This window comes from Xenopus tropicalis, chromosome 9 (assembly GCF_000004195.4).
Source record: "Xenopus tropicalis strain Nigerian chromosome 9, UCB_Xtro_10.0, whole genome shotgun sequence".
NCBI lineage: Eukaryota > Metazoa > Chordata > Amphibia > Anura > Pipidae > Xenopus > Xenopus tropicalis.
The window spans coordinates 31,883,918-31,902,562 of record NC_030685.2 but is presented as its reverse complement, the minus strand read 5'-3'; the positions used below and the strand labels follow the sequence as shown (position 1 = coordinate 31,902,562).

The 18,645-nt window shown below is 37.6% G+C and overlaps 1 protein-coding gene across 1 annotated transcript in view; it reads right to left on the bottom strand.

The window, feature by feature from the left end:
- Positions 1 to 21: 21 nt before the first annotated feature.
- vps35l (VPS35 endosomal protein sorting factor like) overlaps positions 22 to 18,645 on the bottom strand; it is a 49,647-nt gene continuing 31,023 nt past the window's right edge. The window contains exons 27-31 of the mRNA XM_012970827.3: positions 15,011 to 15,150; positions 12,823 to 12,988; positions 11,689 to 11,807; positions 5,187 to 5,333; positions 22 to 3,641 (exon numbers count right to left, since the gene is read on the bottom strand). Coding sequence (XP_012826281.1) covers positions 3,543 to 3,641; positions 5,187 to 5,333; positions 11,689 to 11,807; positions 12,823 to 12,988; positions 15,011 to 15,150 — 671 coding nt within the window. The 3' untranslated portion in view covers positions 22 to 3,542. The remainder of the gene's footprint in view (positions 3,642 to 5,186; positions 5,334 to 11,688; positions 11,808 to 12,822; positions 12,989 to 15,010; positions 15,151 to 18,645) is intronic.

Sequence of the window (18,645 nt, the reverse complement as noted above, 5' to 3'; positions counted from 1 at the left end):
AAAACTATACAAAATCGGACATTTGTTGCAAAGAAATTGTTTATTTGTATGTACCTAATCAACTACTATAACATTTTTAGATTTAAAAAATATTTAAACTGGTCCTTGAACTGCCATTATGTGTAGAGGACACAACATACAGTATTTGCAGTGAAACTTGTGCAGCACTTTAAAGGGAATTGACTTAAGTATTTTTTTCATAGAAGGTTTTTCAGTAACAGAATACTGCCATAATTTGGGGGTATGATGGTTTTTTGGGGAGATAACACAATAGCAAATATTTGAAGATGATCTTCTGGTATGTATGTGTGCAGGATTATGGAAGCTGACTTGTCATTGACTGATTTCTCACACTTAATGTCAGTTTGTGATAAAATAACACAGTTTACATAAACTGTTTTTTTTTATTAATATACACAAAAATCCAACCACATGTGAAATACTTGATACAGCTGGCTAAAGAGATGTAAAAGTGCTTTAAAGATTTTTTTTTTTTTTTAGGTCCAACATAATATGCTATGGAAAACACAGAAAAGTGCCCTTCATTTATAGTGTGTATCTGTTGTGGAAATGTACATTAATTACGGTAAATACTGAAATGAAGTAAGACCAACTTAAGCACACATTATGACAAAGACACACAGGGTGAATAGTCACCACAACTTGTACAATAGCCTATGGTGGTTAAAATACTGCGATTAGCTGCAGCGACTAATCACCCCATATGTCTTCACCCTTAGTTTTAGACCGGTAAAGGCATAACAGAGTAGGATTCTGTATTCTATTCTGCTGCTGAAGATAATGGCACTTAATACAAAAATACATAGATTTTTATATTGTATCATGATTAGTGTAGCCCCATTAAAATAACACATTATAATCACATTTTATTTTACATAGATGGTAAAACATCTTCACTATGAAGCTGTTACACATTCACAGAATTCAGAACATTTTGCTAGCATAACCTATTATACTACCAGGGACTGCAGTTAGGGGTCACTCTAATGTAAGGGGTGTGTTTTTGAAGACAGGCTAAAAGAAGCAAGAAGCACCCTAACTTCTAGTGTTCCATAGTGACACAAGCCAAGTTCAGGGGATCGCAGCCCTGAAAACTGGTGGTTCCAAGCAAAGGACGTAGAAGTAGGCTACTTTCATTACTCCGAATGCTGCTAAACAGCACCCCCCCAAACTGGTTGGGCTCCAAATGTTTTTATATTTTGTTAGGCAAAGGTTTATTATGTCATCATTCAGCTGATTAAAATTTGCTCATCTGTTTTGAATGTAAAGCCAATTGTGTCATATATTTATGGTCAAGCTAATCCACCTCCTGATAAAGCCTCTCTCATACATCCATTCCAGTATCATCTTAACCATTTGCCTTATCGCAGCAAGTTGAAAGTTTTTTGCTGTAACTCCCACCAACAAAGCCCTAGCAATCACCCCAGCTCATAATTGCTGTGGGACTTTCTAGTCATTGTAGTCAAACTACAGAGAAACGGGACAGTATAGGACCACAGTACAATGAAAGCACATTGGATGAGATTGCATCTTGGTAGCTCCAGCCCTATAGCTTGGGCCTTTCCAGACAGCCAACTAACTTCTTTTTTATTTATATATCAGGGACCCCTCTATAACTAAATCTGTGCTGCTTACTTGGTTGCAAGGGCAATTTATGGGTATGTAGAGCTCCAGTGATATAAAACCTCACAGAGCAGTTATTTAGATTTGAAGAAGTTACCAATTAAGCCGATCGGGTGTGGCTACTGATTTAGCATTTCTATATTATATTTCATATTAACTAATTCAGTGTGTTAAGGCTAGATATGCATTTCTATTTATACTGAGCTCATGTAGTCCATTGCATGTGACTACAGTATTACCACATACAAACACGAGGGACTTGTTCCTCCATATCAGTTAACATGACTTAGTATGATGAGCCAAGACTGCTGGAGCGTTGCTAAGGCGCTTTAAATTGTTGAGTTGTTCAAGTTTTCATACATCGTACTATTAAATATAAACTGGGTCTCAAATAAATATTGCTGCAATATGAATTTCAAGGAAGTGTTATCTGTGGACTGCATGTTAACAACAGAAGAGTAACACATTAGTTGGGATAGTTTTAAAGAAATGCAATGCCAGTGGACAATACAGTTAGCTTTTCCACCTCACCCCTTTGAAACTGAATACATGTAACAGAAGATAACATGTATCTTCTATGGGTGACAGCCCTGAAAGTTAAGAGTAAAAGTCACTAAGCATCACAGTTCACGAGACCTCTTTCTTGATACTGGAGATGCAGTCTTCTAACAAGTTTTCTTTTGTACATGATCTTCTCATAATGGCAGAGCAAATCCTTATGCTTAAGACAAAGTGTCTAAACAAATAGACACATAGGCCCTAATTCTAGTGCAGCATGCATCTATATTAATTGCTAACAAGCATTAAAGGAACTGTAACACCAAAAAACAGAAGTGTTTTCAAGTAATTAAACTATATAAGTTACTGTTGCTCTTCACATCTAAAATGGGTTTATTTCCTTCAGAAACAGTATTATAGTTATATAAATAAGCTGCTGTGTAGCCATGGTGGCAGCAATCTAAATGGGAAAAGGCGTAGGTTACATATCAGGTAGCAGATAAACTTTGTGGAACACCATTATATTTTACAAAGCTTATCTGTCACATGCTATTTAACCAGTGTCATTTAGCCCTATTTCTTTTGCCTCCACTGCTACACAATCGCTTGTTTAGATACACAACAGTAGTGTTTCTGAAGAAATCATATCAGTTTTACCAGTGCTTTTAATTACTATAAACACTTTTTTTTTTGGTGTTACTCTTCCATTAAACATATAGATGTGTCCAGTTGAAAAGGGATGAAATAGCAAACCCAAATGCACTTTAGACCAATTACAAATTGGAACTCAGCCTGAGATCAGTGGGGCCAATGTTTATATACACACTAAACAGGAAAGGTTTGTAAATAACTGTGCTAAACTAGCTGTACTCAGGCCACAGAAGCCTGAATGCTTTATTTTTATCTCCACTGGGCCCTAGTACTGTGCATAGAGACAGTATAGCGTAGTTTTATTTAATTTAAAAACCGACTAAGGGGCGAAGACACGCACAGCGACTAATCCACGCAGCAAAAACCACGTGCGATTAGTCACAGTGAGTTATACAGTACCCTATGGTGGGAAAGTTGACTCGATTAGTCACCGCGATGTCTAATAACCCTATGTGTCTTCCACACAGGTAACTGAGTCAGGCACCTCTTGTTTAAACACCTCCTTTGTGTATTATTATAACATTTATTTTCCTAAATTCTATTCTGAAAGTCACATACTGTGACTGTTGTTGGATGCCAAACCTTTGATATATACAATCTCACAAAGCTAACTGAACACTGTAACGCCTTACACCTAGCTACACAGCTTTCAGGCCATGAGCTAGATCTCCCAAAACCCTCACGTCAAATGAGATTTTGAAACTTTTTTAAGTTGAGGACACACGTAACTGGAAACAGCTTTCTCTCTTCTAGGTTCTGGATTGTAAAGGTAGTCTTGCTGCAAGGTCACTGAAATGACTCCATTCAGACTCTTTGCTTTTTTTCTTGATGTATTCTAAGGTCTTCACCTGTTATACAAGAAAAATGTAAGAGAAAAGGAATAATAAAGTATAACAACGACATTTACTCCAATCTGTGTCACTACATTAGGAATCAAATGAATATTAAAAGTACAGAACCTAAAGTTCTAGGGGCCTATTTATCATACTGTGTAAAACGAAATTGCTAAAAAAAACTGTGTAAAATAAACGGTGAAATTTGCTGTCCGAATGCCAGATTTAACACCATTATTTTACAGCGGAAGAAAAAAAACACTTAAAATTACGCCTTTTTTAACACAGCAAAGTCATCCAATGTGTGGCGAATTCTGTCACTGTTTGTTACACAGCTTAATATATCGGCTACCTAGTATCTATCTGATCATACTACATTGTCTCCAAGCACAATTCAATATGATGTAATTTTAGCTCAAAAATATGTATCAGAATTCCAATGTACAGAATGTTATCTATTTATCGGACATTAGTACTGAACTTTTACATTTCTCCTTCTAAAGAAATATATTGCAGCTCCTGTCAAAATAAAAGGTTACCGGGGTTCTTAGTAAGAAAGACCTTTGCAAAGATCTCTCTAATGCCTGAGGGATTAAAAGCCCAAACTCACTGAAAAAACACTCATGGCATTAGAACTAAATGTACACTGTGTGCGGGAGCATAATAACTCCAATTATATATAAATCCTTTTTTACAAGTGCAATCAAAGGAAAAGGAATGGTAAGGCTGTTCTCTCCCCCAATCCTCTACTTGACTTGATCATTCATAAAAAGTTGGTTCTGTCACATTTATTTTTATTCTCCCTGCAATTATTAATATTCTGGGGTCATTGCCATACTAGGCTAAACCATACCATCTCCAGTTTTGCAAATAGCTGCAACCTAAACAAGTGTGTGTGACCTCATGAACACTGCGCCCCAGAATATTGTGTGCAAAGAACATGGTAATAGTTAGAAATCACTTTTCTGTGAGGAACAACCACACATGGATATTTTCTCCCAGTCAGGAACACCACCTATAGCTTTAATGTGTATGGAGGCTCAGATGGGACATGAGTTTAGACTTTTAGCAGTTATCAAGTGGCTGTAATTATATCAACTGCTTACCTCATTAATACTGGGGTTGGCATATGTGGCTATCAAATCACATGGCTTCCTTTTTTTACCATTTAATTCCTAAATAGGTCTGAACCGGGATTCAAAATAGAACCTGGCATTTCTAGTACAGGTATAGGACCCATTATCCAGAATGCTCGGGGGGTCTTTCCATAATTTGGATCTTCATACCTTAAGTCTATTAAAAAAATCAATAAAACATTAAACTTAACAGGATTATTTTGAACCCAGTAAGGATTAATTATATAATTATAAAATGGAGTCTATGGGAGACAGGCTTTCCATAATTTGGAGCTTTCTGGATATCGGGTTTCCAGATAACAGATCCCATACCTGTACACAGAGGCCCATACATCCCCCACCAGCCCAATAAATAGTGACTTTTTTTGCATCATACAGCAGCCCCCTAGAATCCATGGGTTGGCATTCCAGGCCTGTTCCTTACCATAGTTTTGGTGTCTGCAAAGCCATGCCTTTGAGCCAAATTCCATAGGTTAACAGCCAGCTGATTGAGTTTATTATTCCTTAGATCTCCATGAGCAAGAATGCTGTTGAAAAACAGCAAGGCTAAATAACTCTGACGTTTCAGGGTCTACAGAAAAGAAATAGCATTGAAATTAACACTGATTATAATCAGTATCATCACCTACCTGAGACCTATATTCCCACTGTTGATGTGATTAAACACCAAACCAGTCATATAAATGATTCATGTTGCAATACAAACATGTTCCTGTGTATAGACACTCAAGGCTAGATGTAAATACTGTATGCGTGGTTCATGTTCCATTTATTATTCGCATTACACTTTATGCAGAGGTTTACAAAAAAGGGAGAATATACCACATATTAAAACTGACTAAATAAGAGAGTTCTTGTTTCATGAAGGCAAAATAGTAATCCCATGCAAACCCAAATTACTGATTTGACAGTATAAATCATAACAGGTCACACCAGTTGGGTCCCTGGCAAACTGGTACCATAAACACTGGCTCCTTATTGTTATTTCCTCTTTATGTAGCGCAGCACTGTAAAATTATACATCATTCACATCAGTCCTTGCCACAGCCAAGCTTACAAATCTAAGCACATTCATGCACTTTTTGGTCACTTTAGTCAGAAGCCTGTTTGTTTTTGGAATGTGGGAGAAAACCAGAGTCCCCGGAGCAAACCCATGCAGACAGGGGGAGAACATACAAACTCCTTGCAGATAGTGCCCTGGCTGGGATTGTACTCAGGACCCCACTGCTGCAAGGCAGTTACCATGCTGCCCATGTCATTTAAAACATGCTCATCACATTAAACATAATGTTGTCTCGCTTTTATCTTATCTGGTGGCTTCTCTCACTCATTATTCTTGTTTGCCCACTTAAGGTGGCCATACACGGACCGATTTTTTACTTACAAACGACCGATTCCCGAACGATCCGATGCTATCGTTAAGTTATCGTATAGTTGGTGGTGTACAAACGATCGTCGGCCCACTAAACGAGCAGACATTATCGTCCCCAAAATCGATCGGCCAGGTTTAAAAATTTTGGTCGTTTAACGATAAAATCTGCCAGTTGGTGTGAGTGTCAGACATTTGTCTTTCAACGATTGTTCTCTGCGCATGTCACGATTGCCAGCAACGACATCGATCGTACGTAGATGTACGATCGTAGGTATTTTACGATAATGATGCGACAAAATCTTTCCCGAATTATCGTTGCCCGTGGATGGCATATCGTATGGGAACTCGATCGCCATACGATCGTTTGTCGATATAATCGTTCATCGCACAACGAGCGAAATCGCCTCGTGTATGGCCACCTTTACTCTTCATGTCCAGTCAGTCTCCCATGCTTTAGAGTTCAGCCACCCCAGTGCCCTTTAGGGTAAGGGCAGAGAAGGGCTGAGAAAAGCAGATATATGCACCGTGTGCCCTTGCCCTTAGGCTACTGCCACATGGGGAAGATTCTCAGCCTGCGGATAAGCACATGCTGAGAATCTACTCCATGCTTTAAAAACCTGACAGCTGTAAAAATCCGACAGTAAAAACCAGATAGTTGTGCCTGCACCAGGAGGCATTGCTTCCGCCCTGGCACAGGTACATGCAGTATATTAAGTATTAGCCCGAAAAAGCATTTTAAAAGCACTTATCCACAGGCCAAGAATCAGACCAGTGTTGCACTAGCCTTAAAATATATAATATATACACAAGACCCATGAACAATTTGTAAAATATGTTTTTCATAAAGTGATACAAAGTAGCTCTGTCTTCAGTTACAAATTGCAATCAGTGAAGTTTTCTGAACTACGTGGCTCAATAAAGCTTCTTTATTATAAGAAATAGTATGCAACCCACACACTTTATGAGGATATTAGAATCCAGCTTGGAGTACCATTACCTACTGTATACAAAAGCACTTGCCTTGTAAGCTTTGTGCCTTATATGTTCATGGCTAACTTCTAATATTCCTGTATTTTACAACTGGTACATAATTCCCTATGTAACACTTCTATGCTTACCTAAATCAATGATAGTGCCGCCCAAACAGGTGGTGGCAAACTGTGGCACTGAACCTGTTACTAAACTGCAAATCCCAGTTTTTGCCAACAGCAGTGCCACCTGAATGCTCCACAGGTAATATATCAGAATTCTGATAGGAAGTGGATGTGTGCTAATGCTTAGTAGCTGTGTTCCTCACCTCTCTGCAGCTGCACAAGCGTCAGGCAGTACATAAAAGCGATGCTTAAAGGAGATGGAAAGGCTAGTAAAGAGTTAATCTCAAGCTACAGGCATACCTTCAGTTCTCTCAAAAAAAGCTGAGCTCTGTAAACAAAATTCATATAATGCCTCACTCCTGCACCAAGACCAATACCCCTGTACATGCTCAGTTTGTAAGACTATGAGATAGCGTCCTGCTGTATAGCTCAGATCACACATTCCTAAGGGGGGAGGGAGTTCTAAGCATTCTTATGGGAGGGGGGAGCAGGAGAGGGGAGAGAGCAGCGCAGACTCTGGCACAGGAATTAAGCATTTCTGTAAGTGCTTATGGCTGTATTTACATAGACCTTTCTGATAAAGCTTTCTTAGTTTTTATCTTTCCTTCTCCTTTAAGATATCTTCTCCAGTATTCAGTGGGCTAAACATAAGTGGTTGGGCACTTGCTTAGATCTGGCTCTCATACTCTGCTAACTCATCCAAGATACTGAGCTCAACAATAAAAGAAATGAAATCGATCATCCTTTCTATGAAGTCATTAGGTATGGGTCCAGATTGCAGCATGGCTGCCAAAGTACTTTAATAATGAAATAAAGATAAAACCCTTGGATGTCACTGTACAACCTGCAAGTGCATGAAATTACTGAATTTTCATTACATCCAGAAGCAGGCTAGCACAGCCAATCTTGTGCATTACGGTTGAGAAGGCAGAGCCAATGGAGTATACCAGTCACTGTCAGCGCATCTAGTTCCCTATAAGCATCACAAGACATTGTCTAAACTGGTGCTGGGAGAGAGGCTCTTACACAGTCTGTGATGGGTCTGGTTCAAACTGCATTTCCTGGCAGCTTATGGTATCTTTCCATATTAAAATAAAATGTCTGTAGGCAAGGCAGCCTGCTATAGAGCAAAACCTGCAAGCAAACCAGCTTGTAGTCATAATTCCGACATAGATACAATCGTTGATTTTACTTTAACAGAACGGAATTTGGGAAACTAATGTGAGACTTATCGACGGAAACAGCTCAAGACAGAAAACAATGCCATGGTTATAAAAATGGAAATCATGGCTATACATCTCATGAAAATGAGAACTTCATAAACACAACCCTCATACAAAGAAGCGTTACTTGGCATTCTTCTATCAATTGTCTTGCTCTACTTTCCTTGCACAAATATTCCAACATCAGAGAATAGGAGAGGTGGCTTCCAAACAGCTGCAAAAAAAACAGGCCAATGCCAGGAGAATTGCCTGTGTACCCTAAAGATGAGTGAATGAATTATGTTTGGTATTAAGATAGATAACAATTTGGACCCTTCAATGCTATGCTAAGAAAACAAGAAATAAGATTTCTAAAACTATGAAGATTGATGATATTCCCCAATTCTCTTTCCTTCTTTTCCCAACTCCAGAAGTGTGTTTGCTGGGACCCCCTGATGAACACATGGCCAATGGAAATGGAAAAAGTGTGATAAACCTGTTCTACATTATTGGAAGCCAATCAAATTTATATGGAAATTCAAACTCCAAATGTTACCACATGGAAAACTTTAATTAATAATGCCACTTTGCAAGTAAAATAACATAAATAACAAAACCCTTGACAAAAAAAGTAGAATAAGAGAATAATTAAGTAGCCAACTCATCAATAATGGTGAGGCTGTAAATGTTCTAAAAATAATCAAAGTATTCTTAGGAGAAATACACTATTATTTTATAGCTCCTATTCCACATGGCTTTACACAGATTATATTATACATCATTCAGATCAGTCCCTGCAATATAAGATCTAATTAATCTCCCTGTATGTTTTTGAAGTATGGGAGGAAAGCCATGCAAGCACAGGGAGAGCATTGCAAGCTCCTTGCAGATAGTGCCCTAGGACCCAAGTACTAACATGCAGCAGAGTTAACCACTGTGCCACTGTGCTGCTTTAAAAAAAAAAAAACCTATCTACCTATCTTACACATTCCTATGCAGCATTGTGGCACAGGGTTTAGCATTTCTGCCTTGTCCCCCTGGAATTTGGGGTTCAAGTACTACCTGTGCAAGGAAATCATATTTGTGTGCCTTTCATTGGGGCAGGAATTAATGTGAATGAATAGATTATCCGTAAATCTTTGTAAAATGGCTGTGTTATACAAATAAAAATAACATTTAACTGTAAGAAATTGTAACTTGACTAAATAGCCAGCCAGCAGCCTTATCAGGTAAGTTGTGGTATCCTTATATATGAAGTACCCACAAACATTTCTATGCAGTACATGTGGGTGTAAGTATTCAGAGTTTTTTGTCTATAGAAAGGACAGTCTTATTCATATATTAAGGTAACTTTCCAACACTGTTATACTCCCTCATTAAGCTTGCCTTTATATCTGCTATAATAAAAATACACATGGCAAATGATCTGCTTTTTTTTCTAAAACTTCACACTTGTCTGAAACTGGAGAAAAATAACATTTGAGTAATCATTCGGTGTCCCTTGTGCTAGATTTGGAAAACTTTCGCAAGAGAAAAATGATCTAGGTTCATGGTTTGGTCAAACACCTCTAGGAGTTAGAGGACAGTCTGTTACTAATTATCTGGTTGGGTCAGAAGCCAGAAAACACAGCTGCCCATTGTTGATTTCATGGTGCTGTGTGTAGTATCATAACAAACAGTCCCCACATGCATGCAACAAGCCTGCCAGTGACTTGGAATCAACAAGATGCATCCATCACAGAGATCATGCAGGGGATTTGCTACAGAAATGCTAATGCATTCTTTGCAGATAACTTTTTTTTTTACTTGTATATAACCCATTTTTGCCCCTGTTCTCCTGTGTCTGGCATTGTGGCTTCCAGTAATGTATACAATATTTAGAATGAGGGTCTCAAAGGTAACCTACTGTATAAAGCAGTGTTTTTCAACCTTTTTTGGGCAAAGGCACACTTGTTTCATGAAAAAAATCACGAGGCACACCACCATTAGAAAATGTTAAAAAATTTAACTCTGTGCCTATATTGACTATATATAAAGTAATTCTCTTGAATAGGAATCAAATAAACACAAAGAAAGTATTTTTCGGGACATTTTCTCCACAAACCCACCCCCCCACTGATTTTTTATTTTTTTTTTATACACACAAAAATTTTATATTATATATATATTATTATTAATTGTTTTTTTACATGTCAGGCTGAGGCATCCAGGGGTGTCCCGGGATTGTCCTCCGGTGGGGAGTAGGGCGGCTGTGCATGGGCCTGGCCCCTGGTGGATCTGGTCTGTCGGGGCAGGGCCTGGGCAGTTGCTCCCCCCGGTCGGGTTGTGCCAGGGCAGGATAGTGCTGCCTCTCCTCTCTGGTTGCTCCGCCCTCCTGGATCCGATGCCGGATGACGTCACAGGCAGTGACGATTTCCGGGCATCATGGAGCCAGGAAGTGGAAGGTGTCCCAGAGGGGACTGGGGGAGTCTTGTCTTCACCTACGGCACACCAGGCAACATCTCATCACACTAGTGTGCCGCGGAACAGCGGTTGAAAAACGCTGGTATAAAGCATAAAAATACAGGTATAGGACCTGTTATCCAGAATGCTCGGGACCAAGGGTATTCCGGTTAAGGGGTCATTCCGTAATTTGGATCTCCATACCTTAAGTCTACTAAAAAATCAATAAAACACTAATTAAACCCAATAGGATTGGTTTCCATCCAATAAAGATTAATTATATCTTAGTTGGGATCAACTACTTGGTACTGTTTTATTACTACAGAGAAAAAGGAAATCAGTTTTAAAATTCTGAATTTTTTGATTAAAATGGAGTCTATGGGAGACGGGCTTTCCGTAATTCGGAGCTTTCTGGATAACGGGTTTCCGGATAAGGGATCCAAAACCTGTACCATGTTTCAGCACACAGCTACATTATCTGCTTTTCAGAAAACTAATTTAAGTAAAGCTGGCCGCACACCTGCCAGGTGGTATCTGATTTCACCATCCACTTTTTACGATCCAATTGGTCAGATATAATAAGAATCAGAAAGACAGAGCAACTTCTGAGGTGAGGTGATGACCAACCACTTGCAACAATGGCACTGGCTGAAAGCATTTCCTGTCCAAGCGTGACCAACTGGTATCCAATGGCATCACATGATGGATACTCTGAACAGTCAGCCTACTGCCACACATACACTATATCTAACAATCTGGCAAAAGAAATAGCAAGACCAGAAAAAAAATCTGTAGAGTGTTAAAATTAATATGTACCTTTTCTTTCCCAAGGGTCTTTAGATGTTCCAAAATTTGTCCTATAAGCGTATCACAAAGTCGGTTAATTTCCGCCAGGAACTTGGTGTCTCCTCCATAAAGATTATCATTAGAGTCAACTGAAGAGGAATGAATATGTGAATCAACATTGGATGTGAATCAAATCATACCTTGGAATACTGATAGCCCTCTGGATTGTGAAAGCCAGCTAAATAATCTCTCTGAATGAAAGCAAATCAGAGTTCTAGAATGCAAATCACATTGCTATTGAAAGGATTATTTTTCTTGTGATCATGTAGAATGTGTGGAACTAAGCAATGAGCAGAAAGAACTTCTTTAGTAGGCGGTGAAGCTCCTTTTGTTTCTGAGAGTATCAGATAAATGTATCCAATTTGACAATATCTTTGATCTCTTCTTTAATGAATTACAATCAATTTTTTACTTTTTTGGAATTTTGAATTAACTTTTACTTATTTTTGTCACAGGTTTTTAAACAGATATTTAGCTTCTTATTTATTTTACCTAAGTGTGATATATGTGATAGACTGGCCAGTCATCTTTATGTATATATTGAATTGATTTAAACTTGGCTTTTATAAACAGGATCCAATTATACTTTTTCTATTCATTTCTGAGAGTATCAGTACATAAAGAAAAAAGATTGTCAACAATCATTTTACATATTCTGTTTAGGGAATAGCTGTTTAGAGTGTCTTAGTGGTATCAATAATCCATACCCATGCATAAAAATCCCACCAATGGCTGTTTGTTATATTGCACAAGTGCAGTTTCCCATTTGCAACCAATCAGGTGTTTGTTTTTAATTTTCTAATTTGCAATCTGATCAAACCTTTACACATTACCATGGGCGCAAATAAGAATCAGTGCATTAACTCACAGCAACCAGACACTTGTTTTCATTATTCTTATTGCTCCAGACTGGCCAAGACAAGCTGCTAGGTTACTAAAGCCAATAGGCCAATACAAATAATAATTTTAGGACATCGGTCAAAATATTTGACACCTAGGTTTCACTAACCATACCTTATTACATGACCTGAGAGGTTCTGCTGTAATATGCATCCTCAAAGTCAGCCTTGAAATTAACTGGTAATGATAAGAAAAGCTGCATACCTTTGTCCACATGAAGCAAATAGCTTTCTTGGCTTAATGCAGCAAGGAGATGTAAAACACTGGTGTAAATCCGCACTTTATCATCACTGTTATCTTCCCATGTATAATCCTCTATGACATTTAGAAGACCCCGTACTAGAAAGAGAACTCCTTGTTCTGGGTGATCCTAAAGAAAGCAGATCAGAGTTCTAGAATGAAAATCACATGGCTACTGAAAGGATTCCTTTTCTTGTGATCATGTAGAATGTGTGGAACTAAGCAATAAGCAGAAATAACTTTAATTCTTAAATTCTTTTTAATAATTCTTTTTAATAAACACTGTAAAAACACATTATTACAAAAATATGCAGTATCAAACTATAAAAAAATAAAAAGAAAATAATACCAACAAGGTCAAATGATATATTTTTACTTTTGGTGTCAATTTCTTTGACAGCAGTGCATACAACACAGGCTTCAGAAATGGAGGCAGAGCGTGGCAATGGCTGGAAAAATAGGTTTATGGATTATATTGTGTATAGGCAACATTTTATATACTGCAGCTATTTCACACCCATATCATGAATAGGTTTATGGCTTATATTGTGTATAGGCAACATTTTATAAACTGCAGCTATTTCACACCCATAGCATGAATAGGTTTATGGCTTATATTGTGTATAGGCAACATTTTATAAACTGCAGCTATTTCACACCCATAGCATGAATAGGTTTATGGCTTATATTGTGTATAGGCAACATTTTATAAACTGCAGCTATTTCACACCCATAGCATGAATAGGTGTATGGCTTATATTGTGTATAGGCAACATTTTATAAACTGCAGCTATTTCACACCCATAGCATGAATAGGTTTATGGCTTATATTGTGTATAGGCAACATTTTATAAACTGCAGCTATTTCACACCCATAGCATGAATAGGTTTATGGCTTATATTGTGTATAGGCAACATTTTATAAACTGCAGCTATTTCACACCCATAGCATGAATAGGTTTATGGCTTATATTGTGTATAGGCAACATTTTATAAACTGCAGCTATTTCACACCCATAGCATGAATAGGTTTATGGATTATATTGTGTATAGGCAACATTTTATAAACTGCAGCTAGTTCACACCCATAGCATGAATAGGTTTATGGATTATATTGTGTATAGGCAACATTTTATAAACTGCAGCTATTTCACACCCATAGCATGAATAGGTTTATGGCTTATATTGTGTATAGGCAACATTTTATAAACTGCAGCGATTTCACACCCATAGCATGAATAGGTTTATGGCTTATATTGTGTATAGGCAACATTTTATAAACTGCAGCTATTTCACACCCATAGCATGAATAGGTTTATGGATTATATTGTGTATAGGCAACATTTTATAAACTGCAGCTAGTTCACACCCATAGCATGAATAGGTTTATGGATTATATTGTGTATAGGCAACATTTTATAAACTGCAGCTATTTCACACCCATAGCATGAATAGGTTTATGGCTTATATTGTGTATAGGCAACATTTTATAAACTGCAGCGATTTCACACCCATAGCATGAATAGGTTTATGGCTTATATTGTGTATAGGCAACATTTTATAAACTGCAGCTATTTCACACCCATAGCATGAATAGGTTTATGGCTTATATTGTGTATAGGCAACATTTTATAAACTGCAGCTATTTCACACCCATAGCATGAATAGGTTTATGGATTATATTGTGTATAGGCAACATTTTATATACTGCAGTTATTTCACACCCATAGCATGAATAGGTTTATGGCTTATATTGTGTATAGGCAACATTTTATAAACTGCAGCTATTTCACACCCATAGCATGAATAGGTTTATGGATTATATTGTGTATAGGCAACATTTTATATACTGCAGTTATTTCACACCCACAGCAACCAGAACTCCAGCAGAACTGTATTACCACAACTGGAGGATAAAAGCCTGCCTGATCAACATCTGGACGATTTTCGGGTATATCAGTTGGGGAGGCCTGTCGAAGGGCCCCATGCATAAGCAGATAAGCTGCCAAATCGGTCTGAAGGACCCAAACTGTCAGCTTAAATATGCCTGTGTATGGCCAAGATAAAACTTATCCTAACTTGCTGTAGGAAATATATCCCGAAGGGTAGATATTAATTTCAGTTCATTTAATGACACAATAACTGCACTTACAGGAACAACAAGTAATGTGGAGAAGAAATTGCCAAGAAACTCCAAGAGAAAGGGTTCAGAGGACCGCATCTTCCCATCTATACTGATGGTCTTTGGGACATCGGGAACAAGGCTTACTGCAGCTTTAAAAAAGGCATCCGCTACAAATTTTAAGAAAAAAAAAGTACATTGTACGCAGGGCTTATTGATACTTCTGCAATAGACTAAAGGAAAACACAAGGGAATATATACATTAGCCGCTACTTGCTTACCACCCAGGTTGCATGCTCCTCAGCGTTTCTTTGGCTCCAACTTGTACAACAGAAAAAGACTGACAGCAACTTATTTCTCTAATAAAAAAAGTCGATCTTTATTATCTCTGCATGAAAAAAGGGTAGAGCACTTCTGCTCTTAAAGGACAAGTCAACCCAAAATAAAACATTTTGCCTAATAAAAGAAAATATAAGTCTAAGCAACTTTGCAATATACATTCATTACAAATTTGCCATGGTTTTTGACTTATTTGTATGTATTGCTATTAAAAGCATTGTTTGTCTGCCCTGGTGGCTCTGACTTTCGAAACAATGTAACGCAAGGCAGCAGACTGACAGACTTGTCTTGCTGGAGGAGACTGGCCTTTGCAATATCGTTTAAAAAGTAATAACCAGGAGTTCAGAAAATGCTGCTTTCAATAGCAATTACATTTACAAATAACTTTTAAAGCACTAAAAAAAAAATGTAAATAAATTCACATTGGAAAGTTGCTTTTTCTTTTATTAGGCAAAAACTAATTTTGGGGTTGACATGTCCTTTAATCATAGGCATACCTAAAAGACATATTGTCCCAAGCACAACACGGCTGTGTATCCTAGGTTCTCTCAGCAGTGATATTTCTTGGTCCCATAAATCATTCATTTGGACATGGAATGGACAACTAGATTTTAACATTCTCTAGGGAATGTACCTAGGGGTTTCAAAGGAGATGAGCTTCAATCTGTCATTCTTCTACCTTAAAATCACAAGCTTGCCCGTCTGACCAATGAAACTGTACTATCAGAGGGGTACTTACCAACATATAGTGAAAAATGAAAAAACATGAACCTAGGCATTTTTAAACATGCTGAGCATCAATGTGCCATCCATTTACCCCAAAATCACAGGCCTACCCATTTGACCATTGCGACTGTGCCATTTCAGAGTACCAGAGACCTATTTATCAATGCAATGAGAAGAATGCTGGGAAATATTGTTTAGAATGACACAAATGCCTTTTAATACTGCAGGTTTTCCATACTATAGCAACAGCCCTGCTGTGTCTTCACCAGCAAGCAAAACTTTACTTTACTCTCTCTAGAGTGGGCCCTGTATTTTTATGTGATAAACAACTAGTGATAGGGCCATTTATATTTCATAGCATATAAATAGATTTATTGCTAAAGGATCAAAATACATAGCCAAGAGGGATGTTTTAAAATGCTGCCTAATTAAATCACATTGCTATTTTGTAACGTAACCACATCTAGCTATTTTAAGTTTAAAATTCCGAGGGTATGTGCACACGTCTGTGCTTAAAATCTTAATACAGAATGCTTTTACATTTTAAATAAATTTAAGACTAATGAAACATTGGGCATTTTCTGCACTGGTGTATTTCAATCTGTGGAGAAGCACCCCAATAAACGGCCCCTAAACTGTTGTATCATTCAGCTGGTAGGAGATACATTACACTTCATACCACTTTATTATTTGGTACATATTTATAATTAACAGTTGTGATATCCTTAAACACAAGAGGAAAAGATGGCCTATCATAAAAAGAAGGGGACATAATAGATCTCTTTAATGCCATGAGCAAGGGGATTGTATTGATGTTTATGAGAGTGGCTAAATATAGAAGGTCAGGGGGATCATGTGAGAATTAATCCAGAATGTGTGGAAAGCAGCAGATGCTGAGCTGCGTGTCTCACATAGCGTGTCAATGTTGCCAGACACTATATTTTCTTACAAATGCCTGGGCACTCTTACCAAATACACTGAGATATTGGGATCTTCTGTGATTAATACACATAAAAAGGGCACATCAAAAAGCTTAGAGCAACTTGCTCTTGTTTTCTCTTTGGGACTGACCGACTAGTGTAAACAATTAGTAGTTTGCTTCTGGTGGGAAGAAACATTACTAAATGAACCCTTCACCTATTCTAAACCAACTGTGTTTTGCAAGAGTCCTATTCAATTTATAAGGTGGTGCACTTGACCATGTCTTTTCTCCTAGCCATGTAGATATTTGTGGAGCCCCAAGGAATTACAGACTACAAACCTGCATAGGGGCAATCCTTTATTCCATTGAGGGAGGTCAGTTCCATGACCCACTCTCTCAAAACTCTCTCACAGGGGAGCCATCGCATTCCTTAAAGGAAAAGTAACACTAAAATTTTAAAAAAGTAAAAAATCTATTGTACCCTGCTCCAATAATTGTCCTATCCTTCCCAGCGCTTATTATTCTGAATTCTTTATTAGAAAATACCTTGTAAAACTGGTCATTTCAAATACGGCGATCCAGAAGATGCAGAATCCACTATGCGACGAATCCAGAAGTCCGAAGTCAATTGTTTGCCTGTACAGAAGGAAGGCTAGGAGGAGATGTTGATCGTCGCATAGTGGATTCTGCATCTTCTGGATCGCCGTTTTTGAAGTGACGTTTACAAGGTATTTTCTAATAAAGAATTCAGAATAATAAATGCTGGGAAGGATAGGGCAATTATTGGAGCAGGGTAGAATAGATTTTTTACTTAAAACATTTTAGGGTTACTTTTCCTTTAATCCTGCACATGTCAGTTAGGTGTCCCTGTCCATTATGTAAAGCAGGAACCATGTTAAAGGGGATGTAAAGTTATAATCTTAACTCAGTGAATATATATATCCTTAAGATAGAAAAGCACTACAACTTGTTATTCTAATAAAAATCAGATAACAAAGCAGTTAAACGGGGTTAAAACACAACTAACTGGAGCTCTAGGTTCCTCAGTGTCTGCAGCTGAATGAGGAGTGGGTTTTAGCAACTGACTAATGACAATCTAGTAAACAAACTCCTGAGCTTTTTTCAAGTCTGGTATAGGACAGACCCTGCTTGCTTTTAGTTTTTTCAGGCCTGGTACACTAGCCGTGTAGGTTTCCCGAGGCTGTGATCAGAGCTCATTTCAGGAGTACAGCAGAAGATGCAAAATACAAAGGCTTCTAATTAAAAAAAACACTAGAGAATTTTTAACAGGTTTATATTGTAAATTTATTTCCTTTGGTCTAAATAACACACACAAGGATTATGATTTTTGACCTTACATTGCCTTTAAAGGCTCTAATCTACATAATGTAATAAACCAAGTGCACTTTGTTTCTTCTGTGAAGAAGAGAAGAGGTTCTGGCAGGTGCAACATATTTATTTAAAGTAAAGCACATTTTGGAGATTTACAACCATCCATTAATATGGAAATATATAGCTGCAGTTTTGGCTCAAATGAAAACTGGCAATACCTTAAACAGTGTTATTAAAAGCACAGAGAATGGAATCTTTTTCACCCTTAAGACAATTTTACAATATTTAAATGGGATTGTTGTCACTTTATTAACTTGGCTAAATGTTAAAAAAACACTTCTTTTAA